General features: G+C 30.4%; 1 protein-coding gene across 3 annotated transcripts in view; it reads left to right on the plus strand.

Annotated features, from left to right (window-relative positions):
* Window positions 1–22,993, plus strand: part of LOC118185972 (peptidyl-tRNA hydrolase 2, mitochondrial-like) — a 34,088-nt gene extending 11,095 nt beyond the window's left edge. For 2 of the 3 annotated variants that reach the window (XM_035355949.2, XM_035355951.2), the window contains exons 3-5: window positions 9,751–9,872; window positions 19,833–19,945; window positions 21,119–22,993. In XM_035355949.2, coding sequence (XP_035211840.1) covers window positions 9,751–9,872; window positions 19,833–19,945; window positions 21,119–21,168 — 285 coding nt within the window. In that variant the 3' untranslated portion in view covers window positions 21,169–22,993. Of the gene's footprint in view, window positions 1–9,750; window positions 9,873–12,075; window positions 13,212–19,832; window positions 19,946–21,118 lie in introns of those variants that run through there. The other variant, XM_035355950.2, reaches the window with a different exon arrangement.
* The last annotated feature ends 1,411 nt before the right edge of the window (window positions 22,994–24,404 follow it).

Consider the following 24,404-nt stretch of genomic DNA (forward strand, 5'->3'; position numbering starts at 1 on the left):
AAATAGAAGCTATCAAACGTAATAAATTTCGACCTTCAGAAGAAAAAAGTCAGCCTTGTAAGAAAGACTATCATGTAAAACAAAGTACTAAATCTTCTTCAAACTATCAAGGAAATAAGTACAATAATCCAAAACCATGTAGAAAATGTGGAACTTTTCATAAGTTATACAACTGTCCTGCTTATAATAAGATTTGCTTGTACTGTAAAAAGAAAAATCACTTTTCTAAAATGTGCACTTTTAAAAATGTTAATGTTGTACAGAATAATTTAGAGCATGAGTTACATAATAATGGTAATGAATATATTTTAGGGTCAGTAGAAGATATAAATCCATTTTCTAAAAATAAAACCGAATGGTTTGAAAAACTAAAAGTAAACATATCTAAATATTTATTTGTTAAGTTGGATACTGGAGCTCAGTGTAATGTGCTACCATTGCCTAAATTTAAACAATTAAATTTAAGAGAGAAATGTTTGACTAAATCAAAAGTCACTTTAAATAATTACAATGGTACTACAATTGATGTAGTTGGAAAATGTAAATTATTATGTGAAACATCAAAAGGGAACAAGGATGAAATAGAATTTCAAGTCGTAGCATGTGATAAAAATGTTCCAGCTATTTTAGGGTTACCTACATTGCAAAAATTAAACCTAATACAAAGGATTTGTACAGTAAATCCTGATTCTAACGAAATGTTACCAGAACTTTTAAAAGGATATCAAGATTTGTTTAAAGGAACTGGGAATTTAACTGGATATACATATCATATTAAATTAAAACCAGGAGCTGTTGGTAAAATAGAACCCTGTAGGAAAATTCCACTTAGTTTATTAAATCCATTAAAAAAGGAATTAGCAAGAATGGAAAAAGATGGTATTATAAAGAAAGTTAACCAACCAACAGAATTCGTGAATTCATTAGTGGTAGTAAGGAAAAAGGATGGAAATTTAAGAGTGTGTTTAGATCCTCAGCACCTTAACCAAAATATACTGAGAGAACATTATCACATACCAACCTTTGAAGAAATTTCATCTCAAATGACAAATGCAAAGGTCTTTAGTATTTTAGATGCAAACAAAGCATTTTGGCAAATTAAACTGTCAGATTCAAGTTGTGAATTTACTACATTTAACACTCCGTTTGGTAGATATTGTTTTTTAAGGTTGCCATATGGACTGAGTTCATCACCAGAAGTTTTCCACAGAAGTTTTTCTGAAATTTTTAGTGATTTAGAAGGAGTTCAAATATATATAGATGACTTATTAGTTTGGGGTAAAGATAAAAAAGAACATGATTCAAGATTAAAGAAGTTGTTGGACAGAGCCAGAGAAAAGAATGTTAAATTTAATTTAAATAAATGTAAATTTGGGCTGAATGAAGTGAAATATATGGGACATATATTTTCTAAAGATGGTTTAAAACCAGATGAAGACAAAATTAAGGCTATTCTAGATATAAAACCACCAAAAAATGTGAAAGAATTAGAAACTTTCCTAGGAATGATTACATATGTTTCTAGATTTATACCTAATGTATCAGAATTGACATCATGTTTAAGAGATTTGTTGAAAAAACAAGTTATCTGGAACTGGAATGCAACACATGAAAAAGCATTTAGAAGACTAAAAGATGTCTTGGTAAATAAACCAGTTTTACAGTATTATGATATAAACATGCCAGTAGTTTTATCTGTAGATGCATCTCAAGAAGGACTAGGAGCAGTCTTACTGCAGAATAATTTACCAGTGGCATATGCATCTAAGGCATTAACAGATACACAGAAGAATTATGCTCAAATTGAAAAGGAAACATTAGCTATTGTATTTGCGTGTGAGAAATTTCACCAGTATATATTTGGAAAAAATATTACTGTGGAAAGTGATCATAAACCACTGGAATCAATTTTTAAAAAGCCATTAAATAAATGCCCTGTAAGACTACAAAGAATGCGTATAAGATTACAGCCATATCAGTTTGAGATAAAATATAAACCAGGAAAAGAACTTTTTATAGCGGATGCATTATCAAGATCATTCACTGATAAAGGATCTGATTTCTTTGAAGGAGAAATAGAAGCTCATGTTGGATTAGTTGTAGAATGTATACCAATGTCTAATGGTAAAATGGAAGTTTTTCAACTGGAAACAGAAAAAGATGAAGAACTACAAGTTTTAAGAAAATTAATTAAAACTGGATGGCCAGATGAAAAATGTATGGTTCCAGAACTGGCAAAACCATATTTTAACTTCAGAGAAGAACTATCAGAAGCAAATGGATTAATATTTAAAAATTCCTGTGTTGTTGTACCAAGAAGTTTACGAAAAGATATGTTAAGCAGAATTCATTATGGTCATTTAGGAGTAGTAAAATGCAAGATCAAAGCAAGAGAAATATTATATTGGCCAGGAATGTCCAAAGAAATTGAAGATTTGGTACTGAATTGTCAGACATGTTTAAGTTTACAAAAAGCTAATACTAAAGAACCAATGATATCTAAAGAAATACCTAATGGTCCATGGGAAGTATTGGGAACAGACCTCTTTTACTTTCAAGGAAGGGATTATCTAATAGTTATAGATTATTTTAGCAAATATGTTGAAATTGGACATTTGGAAGATTTGTCAAGTGTAGCAGTGATAAAGCAATTGAAATCAATTTTTGCAAGACATGGTATTCCGAAAATAGTATATTCGGATAATGGTCCACAATATAATTGCAGGAAATATAAAGATTTTGCAAGAAGATGGAATTTTGAAACCAGAACTTCAAGTCCAAAATACCCACAGTCTAATGGAATGGTTGAAAGACATATTCAAACTGTCAAGCGAATGTTAGAAAAAGCTGTAGTTGACAACAAGGATCCATATTTAGTTTTACTGGAATATCGTAACTCTCCTATTTCAGATGAAATTAAGTCACCTTCAGAATTGATGTTTGGAAGAAAAGTAAATGGATTGATGCCTATAAAAGAGAATTTTGTCCAAGCTAAACGATATGAAGACCATAAACAACATTTACTGAAGAGACAAATCTTACAAAAAAGTTATTATGATAGGAATGCAAGACCATTAAAACGACTGAAAACAGGAGATCATGTTTACATAAAAGAGAAAGGGAAAAAACTAAATGAAAGAGGGAAAATTATAGAAGAAGCAGAAAGACCACGTTCATATAGGATTATAAGAACAGATGGAAGAATTGTAGAAAGGAACAGAAGAGACCTTTTTAAAGGAACTAATCAGGAAGAGTTTGCAATACAAAACAACTATGAGAATGAAGTTATAGATGAGCCCGAGATACATGAAAATAATAGGAGCACTTCAAATTTAGATGTGCCTGTAAGTCCTTCAAAATCTAACAGAAGTGTTGTGTCACCAAATAGCAAAAGAGGTATAGTATCATCAAATTTTTCAAATGGACATAACTACGTCACTCGATCTGGTAGGACTGTTAAGAAACCTTATTATTTAAAAGAATATGTTTAATTTTACTACTATTATTATTTTTTATAAAAAAGGGAGATGTTATATATGTAACTGTAACTGTATCTATTATTATGTTTAACCATAACTGTAATATAGAATAGTAGATGAGTAATGTAGAATAAACGATGTTTGTGTACAACTTGTAATCATAACTGAGCAGTACCCAACACATATAAAATACAACACAGTAAGTAGAGTCGCCAAATTTCGCAATTTATGCAAATTTTGACCTGGTTGCGTTAATACGTAAGTACCTTGTATTCAATAAAGAATGGACATGCAATTTGCACCAATGTATCTGTTTGTCAAAAAAAAAAAAAAAAAGTATTCGACTGCCATTAAATGTTAGGTGCATCTTTATGCACCAGCTTTATCATATTTTATATCACTATTTACATATACATAAAAGTGAAGTGGGTTTAATAAATTGCAATCAAATTTGGAATCTTTTTCATTATTAGACATTTCCATTATTTCCTTGCTCATTGGCTGCAAATGAATTAAAGTATTGTTCTTATCTTTTATATCAGTGTTCTTGTTTTCAAAGTTTCATCAATAAAAACTTTTAAATGTGTTCTTCTTGCATTCTTTGTTTATAGAATTGACTAACTAAAAAGATATTAGAAAATTTTACTACAGTTGAAATATGCTGATGATGAAAGTATGTTTTCTTGCTCTAAATATCTAGCTGGTACATATATATTTCTAGAAAAATTGTTTGGCACATGTTGTTCTATGCTGGAAAAAATCCAAAACTTGTTTTATTGAGATTATTAATTAAATTGAAATGCATTAAAAATAGACATATAGATATGGTATATAAGACATATTATACTAAAGTTTATAAATAAAAGATATTTTTTGTATAAAGTAGAATATTTAACACTTTATACAATTTGATAGATTCCCCACCAGTGGGCTGAGTGGTAAACCACTGAATACTTGTAGTTTGAACCACATTCAAATAGGATGGTTGTTAGGAGTTTTTGTGATTTCTCAAAAGTATAATATGGATATGAAGCAGTTTCTTTTAAATAATCTTTGGTGAAGGCACTTCCCTTGGCCAGATATAATCAACCTGGTGCCTATCACCAACTACGGGACATTTTAAGCTTTCTTAGCAAGTGGTAGAGGTCTGAGATGATGAAAATCAAGAAAGATGGAAATGCACTAAAACAAATATGGATGTACACACATATAATACAGTCAAAAGTCGTTAATTCGGACACCCATAATCCGGACCTCAAAGCTGAAAACTTTCTGCGCATGCGCCGCGTTGACACATGCACATAGGCTTTTACGTGTGCGCGTAAGACCTTTTACCACTGCGCATATGCATGGGTGCAAGCACAGAATACGTTTTTGCGTGCGCGTTTTATATATAACGGACGGTATAATCTAAAATTATCTAATTATCTATTTCAGTTAATGTTGATGATTGCGTTGTTCCTTAATCTTCGAATTGGATCTGGCTTATTATTTTTTGCAGACTGTAAGAGCAATTTTATAAAAGTAAACTTGAACTTTCGATTATGTCAAATAGAATTTCCAATTCTGGAGCTCCCAAAGGATCGTACACAACGAAAGTATGTTTCGAAGTCTATCAAACAAAAAGTGGAATTGCTGCAAAAAATGGATAAAGACATGAAGAATGTGACAGAGAGGTTAGTGAAAACGAAAAAATTTCGATTGACAAGTTAGTCGGTATTCTCGGCACAACAATTAATGGGACTTGAACAGCGGAACTTTGTAACTGAACAAGAAATTGTGTCTGTTTATAGAATTAAAGAGAAAGTATTATCACATAAAACGAAGCAACTTAAAACAACTTACATTGAAAGAAATGTTTAATAAAGTAAACAAATAAATATTAAGCTTTTTTTTTTTTTTTTGTAAATTTTGATACCCTTTAGATTATAATTGTTCTTTATTTCATAAATTAAGGTTTCATATTTTTAATTTTTAGAATTTCTGCATGCCATCTTACGAGATTTAAACTGATGATCTATAATTCGGAAAAATCGATAATCCGGAATCGCCAAAGCCCCGACGAGTCTGGATTAACGACTTTTGACTGTATATACATGTGATAATTCTCTACTTGACCATTTCTCCGCATGCAGTGCTTGTTTCCATGTATTCATATGTCTTTGTTATTTCTCTTAGTTATTGTTTTATGACTATAGTAAATATGTCTGAATTATCACATCTAAACAATGAGTGAAGCCAGGAGGAATTTTTGTGAGAAACAAGCCTTTCTCCTATCACTAAAGGCTTCTTAGCCGATTCCCGTAGTAATATAATTTAGCATAGTTTTGCTGGACTCAATGTTTCAGCCAGCTACGTGGAACATAAATTTTCTGTATGGTATAAATATACAAGTATTAATAAATGGATAAATTTAACCATATATTTTTACCAAGCCTTCATTCAAAAAAAGTGCTTTGCAGTTGCGCTAAATTAAATTGATGTGGATGCAGTCTGTGGTAAGGGACTTTAACTGCCTTCAAAGTGGGTGGTAGGTATAAAAAGGTTGACTAACCCTTTGGCACCCCCTGGGTTGTATACACTGGCTTAGTATTGTACTGTGACAGTAATCATTGGTTGCACAAAATATACGAACCCAGTTTCTGGTGCCAGAAGGTGCTGTCATTACTATTGTGGAAGGTAGGTGGCCCCTTCACTTCATGCTCTGCATGGTGTATTGAAGCTTGTTTCCCCAACGACACCTGCCAGAGATTTGGAGTAACTAATGGGTGTGTTAAACATTTTGTTTGCTTCAAACATTTTCTTTTCCAAATTCATTTACAAGGTCTTCTGAACATCATTTAAATAGTACATCTTTTGTTTCATTGTTTCATTATAAATTCTTTTCTGTTTTTATACTTGAAGGAAAGTCAATGAATGGGATTGTTAAATTACCTTCTAGTTGTCATCATAGAACCCACTTCTTGTTTCATTGTCATCATATTGCAACAAACTATTAAATCACCATTAATAAATGCAAAATCTAAAAATTGATAGATCTGTGAAACTGCATTCTATCCTTTGATAACATGTTCTTTATGATAATGCATAGATCACATTCCATCACATTATGCAGTGAAAATTTAATTTCTCAAAATCGTTACTAGTAATGATACCTTATTCCATGTATCTCTGACAAAATTCACTGCATCATTGAAAATTTTATTTTAAGTCATTTGATATATATCTTACTTATCTTTTTCTATGTATAATTTAAAATAACAAAATTACTTGTACATTCCAGAGGCTATAGTTCATTTGTGCAGTGTTTCCTGGGGGAAAAAGCAACTCTTTTAACCTGTTGCTTAAGATGAGGAAATTTCTACTTGCACAGATGTAATTTAAGATAAGTACTAAATTAGCTCAGCCTGTCTGAAAAAAAATTTAATTATCAGCTTTCTGATTAACTTCTACTAAACATAAGATATCCTGTATTTTTTATATTTTGTAGTTGTTCATCGCAATAGTTTTAACATGTTGATTATTAACTACTAATCCAAACTAAGGTTACCCTTAGTTTGGATTTTTGTCCAACTGTGACATAACTTGATGTTTGTATATATGGTTAAAGCAACTTGGATTCTGAGGCTTGAAACTTGAAACTTGCTGTCGCAATCAACATGTTGTGTATATTTCAGATTCATATTTGAAACATTAGTCATCTCATGCATTTATTTATTAAGTATGTGTAATAAAGGATTTGGATAACTGCATTTATATATATGGTGTGTGTGTGCACATATGTGTACAAGGTAATAGCAGAATGTTAAGGGAGATAGAGGAGACTGAAACAAGCAAATTTTGTAATGGAATGTATGTGTCAAAATGGCATGTTGGGGTGGTACTGGGGATTTGACAGTGGCATAGCTAGGTCAGGTGGCACCAGGTTTACAATTTTAATTTCTCATCCACTATGCCCAATAAAATGTCGAAGCAAATTTATTAACACGTTGAGCGCGGTGCCGGTCCCTCGGGACTGGCAGTGGACTTTCCGTGTGGCCGGCATCAGTCCCTGGGGACTGGCACTAGAATTTTCTTTTGGCTGGCGTCGGTCCACAGGACCGACAGTATTAAAGTCAAAAAGTAAATATAGTCTCAATGAAATATGATCAAATTTAGTTTTAATGAAATGTATTGAAACATTCTAAACAAAAATGCGGCTTACTTTACGGCTTAGCTCGCTGCCGGCTGAACGGAAAGGACAGCAAATTCGGCACCGCGCTCAGCGTGTTATGAAAACAGTTTTTTCGTTACGTAAACAGTGTTTAATGTTAACTATTTTGTAAACAATTTTAAGAAAAATTTTAATACTAGAATAAGGTTGGGAACAGCTTCAAAAAGTTCACATTCAACTATGGACTCTAAGAATCTTATGGAAGTCCAGCCAAGAGATTCTTCTTTTGGGAAGCTTGTAAAAATCTTCTTGGAATTTTCGTAAGGATACCATCTGCAGAAAGCTCATTGTAACTTTCACCCAAATGTTTTACAAACTTCAGTTCCTGAGGTTTTTGATCAGATTGCTGGGCTGTAAGACAGCAAACTGATTTGATATACGGACGTTCCATGGTGTTGCAACGTGTATCAATTTCTTGTTGAAACCTGTCAATATGCATTGACCTTTTTAGTTCTTGCTGCAAAGTCAGTGGCTCATCTGCAGCCTTTTCTCTGGGGATAATTTTCTTCTTCCTAAAAGTTATTATCACAGGAATCTCATCGTTTTACACGTTTCCTCTGCAAATCGCTGTGCTTCCTTATCAAGGTAATTTATTTTGCCTTTCAAAAAGAACTTTAGACTTCTCATATTGATAACACATAACTTGAAGTCAATTCCAAGACATCACACAGTTCTCCAGTGGCACTGACAGTCTTCCTAAAGCACACAGGCTGAACAGCTGCCTTTTGAGCACTCCATCTTGTTTTTAAAAGTTGCTTAGCTGCAACTCCAACATTTGACAAAAGGATAGTCTATGTGTGCATAGAGGCTGAGAAAAACATGTAAAAACTTTCTAAGGTCCCAATAAAAGTCACATATAATGTTGCTGCATGTGAAAAATTTTATGTCCTGGGCAAAAAATATCAAAATAAAATCCCTGATAGCACTGTCTCATGTCCTATGTAAGAATAATTTATATTCACATGCTTATTTTATTGAAAAATAAGCATATGGGTATGCCATAAAGAAACCTGATTATTTCACATGGACAAGTATAGTGACTTGTTCTTAATCATTTTTCAGGATTCCAATAGCATGACTATTATAGAGACTCTTTACTATTTATTTTTGCAGCTCAGTTTTTGGAAATAATATTTCCTCCTTCTGCCCAATGTATATCTTTCGGCATTTACCCTGTGTGCCACTTCTCAAACTGGGCTGTGTCAGCTTCTTTCACAGAATACAGAAATTTTTTTATCACCTCTGCCTTTTATTTTTGCCAGCTATTTTCTGAGCACATACATATATCTAAATCAGCTTTATAATTCAATTCAATAACATTCTTAATTCATTTTTAATTTGGCTATCTCTTCTGTCTTTGGGTATCAATTTAATCCATTCTAAAAATAGCAATAACTTTTCTTAATCAGTCTATGCCACATGGCTTGTGCAATGCTGATGACTTAGCTAATTCAAAGCTTGAACTAAGAATTTTGAGAACTGAAACCTTTCTAAACTAAGCCAAAACCTTCTCTTGATGAGCTTCTATATTGGATAATTGTGCACTTTAGCTTCTACTACTCCTGTAAAGATGCTATTTTGCTGTGCTTTCTTTCTGTCACAACAATATAAAAAATGTAAATGTTCTTGAATAGGCTCGATTAAAGTGCCATGTAAATTGTGGCCACAAATGTGAATTGAAATAAAAATGAAATTTAATCCACCTCGACTGCCAAGTTTCCTAGTCATTATGAATTCAACAGCATTCTCTGCAATCAGAATTTTTTCTCTTCAATATGGATCAATGTTCTATGCTATCTACGTGCTGCATCATCAATATTTCTGCATTTCTATGTCTCATTGTTCCTACATCAGTGCTTCTAAATTTGTTTTTATTACACATATATATAAATTTATACATTTTATGAATTTATACATGCATAGTCGCATAATTGTTATATGTATTAATTGAATTATAAAATGAGAGCTGTTCTATACTTATCTAATTTTGTGGACTATTTAATTTTAACACTGAATTATGTACAATCTTACCTAGTTATATTATTTGATTTTTTTTAGTGTTCTCATGCTTCAGTATTAGCATTCAAGACTGCTATGTTGTCTCATCAGGAAGCAGTAGAAATGTGGGAAGCATTTGGCTCAGCAAAAATTGTATTAAAAACTCAAAGTGAATTAAGTCTGTAAGTTATAAACTGTTAAGTCTTATGTAAGTTAAATGTGAATTCTTCACTAGCTGAATATTCAATATTATTTTTGTACTTCAGTGTAACTAAATGGCAAACAACAAGTAATTGTGTTTCCTTACAATTTATTATTATGCTAACAACATATTATTTTGCTAACAACATTATGACTTTACAAAAGCTTAGAAAAATATAAAATAAAATAATTCATGCAGATTTCTTGTTTCAAATTATGATTAGTTGGAGACAATGTTAAAACATTTCCCTGAATTAGGGAGATATTTGAAAATAAAGATATATTTTTACAAAATTATGCAGAAGCATAGTTTTTTTTTTTGTTATAAGTTAAAAGCAGCTAGCTCTTTTAGGTATAAAAAACATATGTGCTGTAGTTTTTAGTGAGGAATAACAACCAAATAATTTTGTGCAAATGCATTTTATTCAGGGGGGAAAAATCTCTTTCTTTTCTATCTAGTTACATGTTTCCAATAAATTACAAAAATCCTGCCTTTCTAAAAGTATACTTATAAATTTTGTCTTTGTAAAAGTTCTTGCCCTTAAAGCCAAAAAAATTGTCCTATGGCCCAACATCTGATATCATTCTGATAGGGTTGCTGATACTTGCCATTTGAATTTGACCTTTTGCTCCAGCTGCATGAAATGTTTTACATACCTCTTGGGGAAAAAAAAAGAAGAGAAGGAATATGATTGGGTTGATGTTAAGCTGGAACTAATTACAGTAGAGTCTCACAAACTCAATTCCTGATTACTCAACATTATGTATAACACTATGATCATTTTTTGTTTAAATCATTAAGTTATTTCTACAGGTCAAGCAGAATTTATTTTTGAAATAATGTGATGATTTATTTGTAGCTGGGCTGCAGTAATTTCTAGCATTGCTTGTATCGTGCAAACAGTACAAGTACATTTTAATTACTATGTTAATGCAATTACAGAGCATATTTATGTGTATAAATGTTCTTACAGAGCATATTTATACATATAAATGTTTTTTCATTCTTCATTCTGTTCAAAAATTGGTTATGGCAATATAATTTTGCAATTTTTTGACTCTTTCTTCTTGTGACACTATTTCTTGGAATCTGTAATGAATTCGGTGGCAGGTTCTCACCCCCATGGGAATTCCATTGTACCCCATTGCTTCTCTCAGTACAAAATAGCTAATGAAATTCAGGTAGCCACTCTCAATTATCCTTCACATTCCTTTCTGTTGCTAGCCACTAGAAGGCTTGCCTGAAAGTTTATGGTTATATCTTGTTAAGCTAAATTTCAAGTGTATTCTGGTTACAGTTTCTTAGTTTATATCCAGACTTATAATTGTTATGTTGTCTGTCCAAATGAAAATTTCAGATAAAGGGGGGGGGAATGAAAACAAACCAACATGACACTAGAAATGAAACTAGATGCCTTGAGAATGGACAAGATAAAAGTATTAATAAAATTTATCATGGGTTTGGATATTGAATGAAATATTATGAGTTATGAATAACCCACTGCTTCTGTAAAACTTGACAGTTTTGATAGCTGATCCCGGTCTCATTAGGTTGAATTTGTGAAACTCTATTGTACAACATCGGAATGCTCCAAAAGTGTGTTTAAGATCCAAATAGAGTTAGATTTAATAAGCTGAAGCTAATTTCTATTTTGATTTTAGTAGATAAGGATGAAGGATATTAGACTTTTAAATGTAAAAGTATACAAAATGAAACTAGAACATAATTGAAATCACAGAGAAAGGAAAGATGCTTAAACTTGTTTCTGCCATTTGCTGCCTTGAAGCAGTGACACAATGTTCCTTGTTTTTCAAAAAGTTCAGTGACTTCACATTAAGATCTGTATGTTTTGACATATTTGGAGATAAATATATTATAATTACATCAAAAATATAGGTATAAATGTATATATAATTTCTTTTCCACAATATTTCAGTGTCCTAACCATATATAAGTATATATTTTTAAATCACATTTCGTTCTGAACAGAATTAAATGCTAGAATTTTCACGTGCTGAGAACAGTTTTAATTTGAATAAAATGTTTTCATAAGTGTCTGCTAATTACATTTGGAAAACTTTTAAGGTAATCGATGTTATGTGGTTAACGATTACAGAAATTAAAATGAAAATGTATTATATTATTAATATTAAAATCATGCATTATTTCTTTTCTATTTACAGAGCTTCTTTCTGTTATACTTTCTCAAAGACTGATGATTTTGACCTTCCGAAGTACTTATTAAATCAAAAATCATAGTCTCTGTATAATTTATGCTGTGTCTGGTTTACTTCAAATTAAAGCACCTTTTATTTTAATAGTTAAATAATGTTAAATATTGCTGCTGATTTCTGATTTCCATATACCGTATTTGACGGCATATAAGACGCACCCTTATTTAGACGGCCACACACAAGGAAAAAAAGTTTCAATAGCATGGTTTCTTTTAGTTCTCACGTTTCGTAAAAGCCGAATAAACAATTATTGAATGCAATTACCTTCATGTATAACATGCAGGTAATTTTTTTGAGACCAAATTTAGGAAAAAAAGTGCGTCTTATATGCCGTCAAATATGGTACTTAACTTTCTATGAGGATTTCAGGAAGCGGTTTAAAGAAAGGTTTGATAATAAACTGTAATTGAATTATTATAAAACTTGGTTACTGAATTATTATAAAATGTAAGAAAATAATTATTTTAATAGTTATCAGAATTTTTTTCTGGCACTTGAATTCAATGATAAACATTCTAATAGTACTATAAGTCCACATTTCATATACTATGCTTTCCAACACCCATTAATAAATTGTTTTCCAGCATGAACAATTCTTGCTTAAATAAGTGAAATTAATGTTGATATTAACATCTTGCAAGCTCCTAAATAACCTGAAATTCAATAGCAAGTTTTACTGAAATACTAGTTTTCTATAGTAATTAAAGAAAGACAATTACTACATAATAAAACATGCATTGATCCTAAACCACTTTAAGAATTTTGAATTCATTTCACAGCAACATTTAACCATAGCAACTCTTATATTCATAACTAACAAAAGCAAGGTCAACTTTATTGTTCGTCTTACTTCTGTCAGTAAAACAAACTAATTGGTACCCTTCATATAGTTTTCTCTGTTAAAAATTTTATAATCAATAAAAAGACTGTTTATGTCAAATTATGATTTTAGTAAAATATTTTTTTTTTACAATTAAAGTTTATGAAGTTTTTACTATCTTTCTCTTTCTGCTTTATTTCTGATAAGTATTCATTCATAATGTCATGTAGGTAAGCTGCAGTATAAACAATATAAAAATATTCAAAATGGTTATTGTTCACATATTGTATTTTCATTATTTAATAGATTTTGATTAAACTATACCATTTTTATGCATTCTTCTATAAGGATAGAATTTTTGAAAAACTTTGTGTTAAATGAACAGTTTTTACTTGGAGTACAATTTTCAAGTATCATTCATATAATACAGCACATACTAAAACTTTAATAAATTGAAGTTTTATGAATTTTTTATTTAAACATTAAAAATTTATTTTTCTTTTACATGGTAGGGATTTCTTTATTCTTAGTTCAAAAATGTTCTAATATATAGATTAATATATTTATAGTTACATATTATAAATATATTAATGTATCTATTTATTGAAGCAAATTTTGTTCAAAATAAGTTTAGTTATTAGAAAGTCACACCCAAATGTACTAGAAACAGATCACTGAGCATTCAGGCATTCTTTTTTTCTACTGTAGGGTGACAATTGCTTTTTTGTTCTTCTTTAAAGTGAAAATATGAATAGGGAAATATTTAGTAACATGCAAGGTGCAGATGAAAACTCATTTTCTAAGGAAATTGAAAATGATATCATTACTGCATCACCTAAAGTTGATAAATTGATGGATGAAGATGTAGTTCATAATGAGAATTTAAATGCTCCATTCCTAAGGGATATTGCTTGAAAAGTTGAGGTAATATCAGCAGATAATGAATCTGGAATAATAAAAAAAAAAAGGTGGAATTTAGCTTTCAGGAAAAAGGCTAAAAAGTGGAACACAGAAAAGCCAAAGTAATTTGGACTACAAAAACACCAAATTACATGAAGAGGACAGAAGCAGAGGAAAGATATAAGGATTTTCTTGTGGCATTGGAAACTGATGTAGAAAATTCATCTCTGGTTGCTATGTTTTAAAATTTTTTTCGATGAAGTACATGATTTAATCATTAAAGAAACAATTCACAATGCTAAAAATGTTAAAAATGACCATTATTTTAATATTACTACAGTAGATACAAAGATATTTGTAAGGTTTTTATTTTTTTTTCTAGTTGCCTTGTTCTTCCAAGTAAGAGAGATTATTGGAGTAAGCAGAAGGCTTGGGATTTCAGCTGGCTTAGAAAGCTTTCACTAGGAATGCTTACATAAAAATTAAATTATATAGTTACTTACAGGACAATTCCAAAACCTCAAATAAGCATGACAAACCATTTAAGACAAGACCCCCTTTGGAAAAGTTGAATGAAAATTTTAAGCTGTGAGGAATTTTCAATAAATGCGTGTATCAATGAGATGATTGTAAGGTGTTATAGCCATCATTCTCTAAAAGTGTTTATAAAAGCAGAGCCAATAAGCTGTGGTTAAAAATTCTAGGTAGTGTGTGGTGATAGTGTATATTGTTTTAAATTTTCATTATACTGTGGAAAAGAACAATCCAAAAGTTGTGCTTTTAGGATCACTGGGAGAAAGATTTTTAATGAATATGTTATTCAACATAGAAAATTTATAAAGCCCTATAATATTTTGATAGTTTTTTCACTATCCAGTCTTTATTACATAATCTTTAAGTAAAAAGGTTTTGAGCTACTGGGTCTGTACAAGACAATAGAACTAAAAATGTACTGTAAAACCTTTCAGTGATCTTCCAGTTAGATAAAATGCCATGTAGTTTATACGATTATTGATTTGATGAAAATAATGAAATAATGATATTTAGATGGAGAGATAATGAGTATGGCAGCTGTGACTAATTTTCATAACTCTGAGTGCATTTCTAAAGTCCAAAGATAGTCAGGCTAGTGAGAAAAAGGAGAAAGTAGCAATCCTACAACCAAATATAATAAATGTTTGTAACAAATATATGGGATTGGTAGACTATCATGATTGGTTGTTAGTACAGTACAGTACTGCAATTAGAAATAAAAATGATATGTGCATTTGTTCACAAGAATTATTGACATGGAATTAGGAAATGCAAGTATTCTTTATAGGAATATCCGTGGGTCTAATTCTCTGACAATGAAAAAATTCTGAAGAATGGTAGCTGCAAAACTTTTGAAATTGTGTATTGCAAAAAATGTTTTGAAAGATCAACATAGCAGCTTTCCTTCAACCTTAAAAGTAGTGTTAGCGATGATATTCATTGTGACAGGATAGATCATAATATAGGCACAAAGAATTTGCCAATTTGCAGATTGTCAGTCAAGACCTGTCATATTTATATAAACTGCAATTACGAAATTTCACATAAAATTGTAAGTACTACATTTTATTAGTATAATTTATTAATGTGCTTAAGTTCGTAATAAATTCAATGCACACAAAACTTATAAGAGCTTGATAAAATTTGTTTTAACAAAAGAGACATTTGGCAGTTCTGGAACATTCTACAAAAATACCTTTACTGCACTTCACAGTATCACAAAGTACAATCAGTAAATACACTTCAAACTAAGAATGTTAAACTCGATGCAATGGAAAGTGCATCTAAAAGGCAGAGCTCTCACAGATATCTCAATACTTTAAATTCAGGTCTGAAGTAACAACTCAGAAACTGATGGTCTGCCCCAGTATTTTATAGTTTTTCTCACGGCTACTGAGAGATTTCTAGTACCTTCTCGATATTATTGGAAGGCAAATGAGGGTTGTATATGGTTGCAGTTATTTATCAATGGCAGTTTTACAGAGACCACACCAAAATGTCTCCTAGTTTTTGGCCAAATTTCATGAAAAAAATTAGTCACCCAAACCATCGCTAGCTTGGCGATATCTGGCCAATTTAGTGAGACAGCCATTTACTCAGTATTAAATAGACTTGTCCCTATAGTCTTATTTTTCTGGCAAGGCTTCGCTTCTTTAGATTTTCATATTATATTATAAAAAAAAATATACTATGATTTTGCGTATAATTTCACTAAAATTATTTACATATACGCAAAATTCGTAACCATATTACATCCATTTATTACATGTTTTTGTGATATACATATATTTAAGAACAGTACATAGTCTTTAATCCAGACTCGTCGGGACTTCGGCGATTCCGGATTAGGAGTTTTTCCGAATTATAGATCATCAATTTAAATCTGGTAAGATGGCATGCAGAAATTATAAAATTAAAAATATGAAACCGTAATTTATGAAATAAAGAGCAATTATGATCTAAAGGGTATCAAAATTTACAACAACAAAAAAAAGCTTAATATTTATTTGTTTACTTTATTAAACATTTCTTTCAATGTAAGTTGTTTAAGTTGCTTCATTTTTTATGCTAATACTTTCTCTTTAATTCTATAAACAGACATAATTTCTTGTTCAGTTCCACTGTTCAAGTCCTGTAATTGCTGTGTCGAGAATACCGACTAACTTGTCAATCGAAATTTTTTCATTTTCAATAACCTCTCTGTTTGTTTCTTCACTATTGGAAGCAGTACATCGAAACATACTTTCGCTTTGTAGATGCTTTGGCAGCTCCAGAATCGGAAACTCTTTTTGATATAATTGAAAGTTCAAGCTTACTTTTTATAAAATTGCTCTAACAATCTGCAAATATAATAAGCTGGATCCAATTAGAAGATTAAGGAACAACGCAATCTGCAACATTAACTGAATTAGATAATTTTAGCCTAGCTTATACCATCTGTTATACATTAAATGTGCATGCGTAAGCATATTATGTGCATGTGTAAAGGTATTATGTGCATATGCGCAGAAAGTTTTTAGCTTTGAGGTCTGGATTATAGAGTATTCCGAATTATGGACGTCCGAATTAAAGACTTTGTACTGTACTTTGTATGTGTTTTCTCTTATTTTATTTCTTTTAAATAGAAATTTAGCACAAATTATTTCATTTTATTATTACTGTACAAGTTATTTTTTACATGTTTCTAAGTATTTTGAAATATATACATGTTTTAGTGTGTTGTAATTTTGCTTTTATCGATTATCTCCTTTTTAAACACTTTTGGGAAATACTATTAATTCATCTGCTATATGCTAAAAAAATATGCCAGTGCCCAGTGATCTATTTTCAGTACGTCTTTTTTTTATACCTGGCAGTTTGGGTAAATTTTAATGATAATATTCATATGAAAGACAAAATACTTCAGAATCAAGATTTTTATCTGACTGCTTCAAGAAAAGATAATTTGGTCTCTAGTGGGTTAAAATGAGCAACTAATGCCTTTCACCTAAAAATTTTAGAAGTTATGTTTAAAAATATTTGATTATAAAGTTCAAATTTTTTTTAAATTTATTTTTAAGGAAGTATAATTCTATTATTTTTAGCACAGATCCTTTTAATTGTGCATTACTTTTCTATTTTGAAAAAAGAAATAGATAAAAATAGTGATATATTTATCCATAATGCTGAGTGTCATATTACAATATTATGCAGGTGACAAAAAATTTATTTCATTTAAAATACAGGGTGTTTATAAAGTCTCTATAAATTTTTTGCTTAAATGAGCATTATTCTGCAATATAAGTTATTTACATGAAAATGCAACATAATATAATACTAAATTAGTACAATTCAATGTGGTCCCCTGAGTGTCTAGGCACAATTGCCTCCACTAAACACCGGAAACACCTTAAGTAAAGTTATTGGTGTAATTGCAGCCGCTGCAGCCATAATTCACTGTTTTAATTGTTCAATGCTTCTAGTCTTCACTCGGTACACTTTGGACTTGACAAAACCTCATACGAAAAAGTCTAGGGAAGTTGTCTGGTGACAGGAGAGCCCATAGGCATCGAGAGCCACGACCTATCAGGAAAAGCTTCATTAAGATAATTACACACAATAATGACAAAATGGGAAGGTGCCCCATCGTGTTGGTAGACAACAGTGTCAATAATGCCATCTTATACTAACTGTAGTTCAAGCTATTGTTGCAACATATCGAGAAATTTTTTTCCAGTGAATGTCTTTTCTACAAACATGAAAGGTCCACAGAACTTAGTTATCTCAATCCATAAATTGTGTGTCTCCCAGATATTTGTATAACATGTTTGGTTGTTCATCAGCCGTCATTCAATAATTATTCCTATTAACATGGCTGCTGAGATGGAATGTGGCTTTGTGGTTAAAGAGAACAATCTCCATTAAGTTCTCATTATCCACAGCTTCCAACAAATTATAACACATGGCTTTCCGAGCTCCATAGTCCTGAGCTTCAAGCTTATGCACAGTTTGAATGTGGTAGGCATCCTTCTTTAAATCACAGCATAGAGTTTTCCAAACAGTAGTATGCAAAATACCAAATCCCCAGCTGAGTCTTCATGTAGATGCTTGGAGGCTACGCATAGTTGTTTCTTCTATGCTTCTCTCAACCTGTGGCATTATTGAAGGTCTCCCAGAACGGTCTCAATCTTTAACACTACCAGTTTGCTTGAGTTTGTTTGCCAAGGTTTTAATAATTGCTTTGGTAGGAGCTCTGAATTTGTGGGCGAAGTCCTCCTGCACCTGTTGATACATTAATCCACGTGTACGAGCACAAACAACGACTATTCTTTCCTCTGTTAACAGCATACTTTCAGATAGCCTCCAAAAAAATTGCAATTAAATTGCATTTATCAAAAATGCATAGAGACTTTATAAACAGTATTTACTGTATTTTAATACTTGAAGCACAAAATAAAAACAGCAAATGCAATATCAAGAACACTGAAATAAGTACACAAATTTTTATGCTTATACCAATGAATAATATAATGAAATTGAGCTTTAATGTGTGTTATATTTTTGCAATATTTTGATATTTTAAAGGTATTTTGACTCCTTAAAGCATTCATCATTCTTTACATATAACATTTTGTTAAAAATCTATATTTGTGTAGTCCAGTAGCTTAGAGTTTTATAAAACAAATTAATAATCAAAGTTGCCATTGCAAGTTATCGAAAGCTAATCAAGACGAGATTTGTGCAGAAGTGCCACTAAACTATGCAAACTGCTATTACCCATACATCAATGAACATTTCTTTATGCAGTGTGCCATCAGTGAATATGCCTGCTTTTTCAATTTGTGCTGAATTGCCGTGTGCAGAAGTACACTAAATCGATGTCAAGTAACGTGTTCTGAATGTAAACAAAAATGCCACTCTCTGAAACAATGCTGCTGAGCTTTGACAAAACTCTGCTGCATTGTTAAGATTTCGACTGTTCATTCATTGTGCAAGCATTGTTTCAGAGTGGTGATAGGATGGCATGTCCTACTGTTTCGTCCATGATTGAAATGAAAGACAGATACTCTCTGGCTAGGGAATACAAATAGAAATCAGTTGATACTGATAATATCATGGTCAAGCTTTTGATTTATTTTTATGAATAAGGGAAACAGTATGAAAATAACAATGGAAAAATAGTCTGGGAATTTAAAATATAAATTGAGAAAAGAAGCTGTAAAAAACAAAAAGGTGCACCAACATGCAAAAATTAATATTAAAATTTTCTACTGTAGTATGAAAAATGACCGAAGATTAATGCATTATAGGAATAATCATTTGCACTATTTAAAGGAAAGAGTATGTTATAATATCACTGTAAGACTGCTGGATTTTAAATTCTTAACTTGAAAAAAATTATAAAAATAGTTCTTGAGAAAGCTGTATATGAATCTTTTATGTAATGTCTATTACACTGATATTTAAATCTTAGTTTAGATTTAAAAGATAAAGCTAAAAAGATAGGACTGTTAACAAATATTGTTTGTGATGCTGGCCGAACAGAAGTAGTTGCTGGTACAAAAACTGTCCTTGCAATAGGCCCAGGTAAGTTAACTATTGCTGTAATTCCATATATTAAATTTGATTATATGTGAATTTTATTAATGTTAAAAATTGCCATTATCTGAAAACTTATTTTATTTTCTTAAATTGAAGCTATTGGTCTGTGACTGATGGCTCAAAAGCTGTTTATTTATGCAATCTGTTTTTAAACATCATGGGTTGTATTTAAATGCGATAACATTTTAAACACTTTTCCACTCTCTGAAGGATTGGTGATACTAATTCATAGGCATAAATATTGAAAAAATACTTTTAATCTTCTCTGAGTACACATAATTTAACTCCTGCTGTCTTTGATTAATAGCAATCTATTGTCAAGATTGTATTTTATACATAAGATATCCATTGACAAGAGCAAATTATCAGAAAGTATGACATATAATATCAGTTTGATTCAACGAGCATTTGAAGAAAATTTGTGCTTCTAAATAGTGAACTGGCTAAAAGATTTTTATTTGTTTAGATAGTGTGACACTTCATCAACAAGAATACAAACCTATAATCCAGTATTTACAATAGTCCAAATATAGATAAAAAAATTATTACATCAATTTTAATGAAACTGATATATATATATTGTTATCAGCAAAAATTTCAACTATTTTCTACCTTAAAAATACCACTGGTGTTTATGTGTTCTTGTGTACAAATCCTAAGAATTCCTACATACTTTTTCCAGCATTCATTTTGAGAAAGTATGGCACTGAATAAATGATTTTTTAAGAATTCTTGTGCTTTTCTAGTAGTATAGTAGCATTACAAATTTTTAGCTATTCAGGTATTATGTGTCATACTTCTGAGAAATTTTTTGTAATATTCTTAGATTTCTAATTTAAAGTCAAATTTTGCTTTATCAAAAGTTTACTCATAAACTGTTTTAGAGAGTTGTTTTGTGATCAGATTACAGGAAGCTAAATAAATAGAATACACTAGAAGAAAACTCCCACCCCCCTCTTTTTAGTTTTCAAAAGTCACATTTGCATTCTAATTAAGATTATATAAGATGTTATTTAATGACTTGTATAACAATAAAATTTTACAATTTTGTAATTTATTTTATATCAATATTGTATTTTTATTAAACAATATATACCAATAAAATGCTATTTGTTTTCACTTGATTTCTTTTCTGATGTTTTTATTTCTTTTTGATAGGCCCTGTAGATGCCATTGACAAAATTACTGGACATTTGAAGTTACTGTGATTATTTAAATAATATATTAAATTTAAAACAAAATTTTCTCCATTAACAACTCAAAAGTAAAGAAATTAAATGAAAACAGTATCATTAAATTTCTTTATCAACTACTGTTAAAATGCAAACAATATCAGGTATGTGCAACATTTAGCAGTGCTTTTGCCATCTTGCAAATATAAATGCTGCACAACATTTGTATAGCAAGTTTCAATGGGTAGAAGAATATTTTAGCATAATGTAAAGCACAGGTGTTTTTAGGGATGTACATAATTTTCATAAGCTAAATTTCTTAAACTCAAAATTAGCTTCAAAATTGATAAAACTTCGGATTTAATCATAAATTAATATACAATGAATACATTTTATTTAAAAAAAAATAGCATCTCCTTTTTTCTACCATTTGCCTGTGCATTTCAACATCATTGCAATTTAATTCTGATTGAACTCTCAATTAAATTACGCTAAGCAACAAATAAATTTCACTGTCTTCTTAACTCTTGCTTTTACTATTTTTAGCAAGATACATCTGAGGCGAAATTTCTGCATCTCAAAGTTCTGATGATGCTTGTAACCACTTTAGCTAAACTTTCAAAACATTCATCATTTGAAGTGAGCGAGCCCTCTCTTCAAATGAAACTTTAATCTTCACATTCCTGTTACTGCTTCAATTAAATAATTATCAGTCCTACTTTCTATGAACAGTTTTAAATTATAGTAGATTTCACTGAATTTGCTTGAACAAATCCAGTTTTTTTTAAATAAATTTCAATTATGATAAAGTTGCTGAATTTCAAGTGGCATGATTGCATGAATGAAATCAAAAGAGATTGTTATGCAAGTTTTTACCTCTTTGTTTATATCTGAATTAAAAATTGTTATCCTTAATAGCCTCTTCCTGCTTATAGCAGAGCAGACTTTAAAGCATTGGATGCTTTACTTAAGAGATTGTAGTTGAAAAATGATGTCTGGTTATTTGTGCAAACACAAGGATTTAATAAATGTAATGTCTTAAAAAATTTATGGGCAGAACAATTTTTAAAGCAAGAAGAATTTTCCTCTTCTGTTTATTTCTTTCAAACCTTTAAGTAGACTTTGAAGATAGAAATTCGTCAAACATTTTTATTATACAAATATCTGTTTAATATGTTACCTTTTGAAACACCAAGGCTTCTTAGATTAATTACAATAATTTTTTTTCTTATCTGCACTACCCATATCAGAAGCAAAATTCGTCAAACTATTTACGAATTTATTGTGTTTTCCTGCCAAAACATTTGCTTTTGAATGCAATTTTTTTTATCTGGCATCATTCATAAAAATAGCCAGTATCATCAGGCATCATTGGGGATTGATAATTAATCAATATTCACTTTAGAAGCAGAGGCAGACTAGCCACACAGCTATTGACAAATGCAATGAAATGTTGATCTTTAAATCTTCTAATCCATATGCCATTAGGCTTAAACTACTAGGCAGCTGCAAAATTTCTAGCCTTCTCTTCTAAAAAAATATAGCATTTGAGCAGATTATGAAAGTAATGCTTTTTCAACATGAGGATACAAAAAAGTAGAAAAACTTTTTCTATCTTATTTTATGCTGCCAGAGAAGATTTTCCATATGTTAAAAACTATAGAACCTGGAAATTAAAATTCTGGAGCAACAATCGTTTTCTTCCTACTGGTTATCAGCAGCTGATGAACTTCATTTTTGCTCAGCTACCAATTCTTGAAGCTTTCCTAACCATGTTTGATATACATGTAAAACCTTAATATAAAAATTTGTGTATTGAATGCAAAATGTAATGCAATAAAATATTAATCAGTAAAAGAGATTGAATGAATGTTTTATATCTTGTATACCAATGAATGAATACATTATGTGCACAATGTTTTGCATTAACAAAACTAGTTTGTAGAGGAATGAAAATAACATTCAACCTCTAAATCATCATAATAGCTGACACTGGATACAGATATTACAAATTAAGCTGTGAAAATATCATGTAAAGCATGATGTATCTGAATCTTTCAAGTAATGCTGTAAAAACAAAATCATGTCTGGATGAATGAACTCCCTATGGGAAGGCTGCCTTCAGAACAGAATTCTGAAAATTCTTTTATAATGAAAAAAATTAGAAAAGTGAAAATTCCTTTCCTGAATTCTTTGTTGTAAGAGAAAATCAATGCAATTATCTTTATTATTGTTTCATTTTTTCATATCTTCACCAGTAAAAGATATGAAATAGATATAAATACAATTCTGCAGATAAATTGACTTTTTCTATATCTAAAATTTGAATTCTCTTTCTTTATAATAAATGTGTAAATTTATAATAAAAATATTTCTTTATAATAAATGTGTAAACTTTTTGTTTGAATATTGTTTGAATCCACATTTTACTTTTTTTTCATAATAGTTGGAATTATATTCATTGAAGAATTCTGAAATTATCAAACATTCTGGAAACTTTTTCAGATTTTCAGTAGCAGCCATCAAATACAACATATGTTGAAAAGCATTATATATCGATTAAAGAATATTAGTCACATCACTTGTATGAACATAATCTAATTATCTTGGAATGAATAATGATGAATATTTTTAAAACAAATTAAATGCAAATGAATAATTTGGTTTAAATAATACAGTAAAAAGTCTTTAATCTGGACTCGTCAGGACTTCGGCGATTCCGGATTATTGATCATCAATTTAAATCTGGTAAGATGGCATGCAGAAATTATAAAATTAAAAATATGAAACTGTAATTTATGAAATAAAGAGCAATTATGATCTAAAAGTTATCAAAATGTACAAAAAAAAGCTTAATATTTATTTGTTTACTTTATTAAATATTTCAACGCGCGCATGTGTAAAGCATACATTACGCATAGTCGAAATTAGAAAATTGCAATCAGAAAACTAATATTTGATGTGTATTCGTGATATTTATAATGATGAGGAATTTGATTTAAATCATATCAAAGACGGAGTACAACGAGATGAAATACTACATTTAGTAAGGAATTATAAGCCGAATAAAATAAAAACATCTGCCCTGAAGATAAGGATAGTGCTGACAGATCAACTTCCAGTTCATTGCGAGCTGCAACGTCATCCCCCCCCCCCCCCGCAGAGCAGCAGGAAATTGATAAACAGATTTCGGAGTGGTTAGAGAAACAAATTATATGCCTTTATCCAATTTTTGCAGCAATTCCACTTTTTGTTTGATAGACATTGAAACA

The sequence above is a fragment of the Stegodyphus dumicola genome, chromosome 1 (genome assembly GCF_044657685.1).
Source record: "Stegodyphus dumicola isolate Sdum_Otavi_A_Nest chromosome 1, ASM4465768v1".
Lineage (NCBI taxonomy): Eukaryota > Metazoa > Arthropoda > Arachnida > Araneae > Eresidae > Stegodyphus > Stegodyphus dumicola.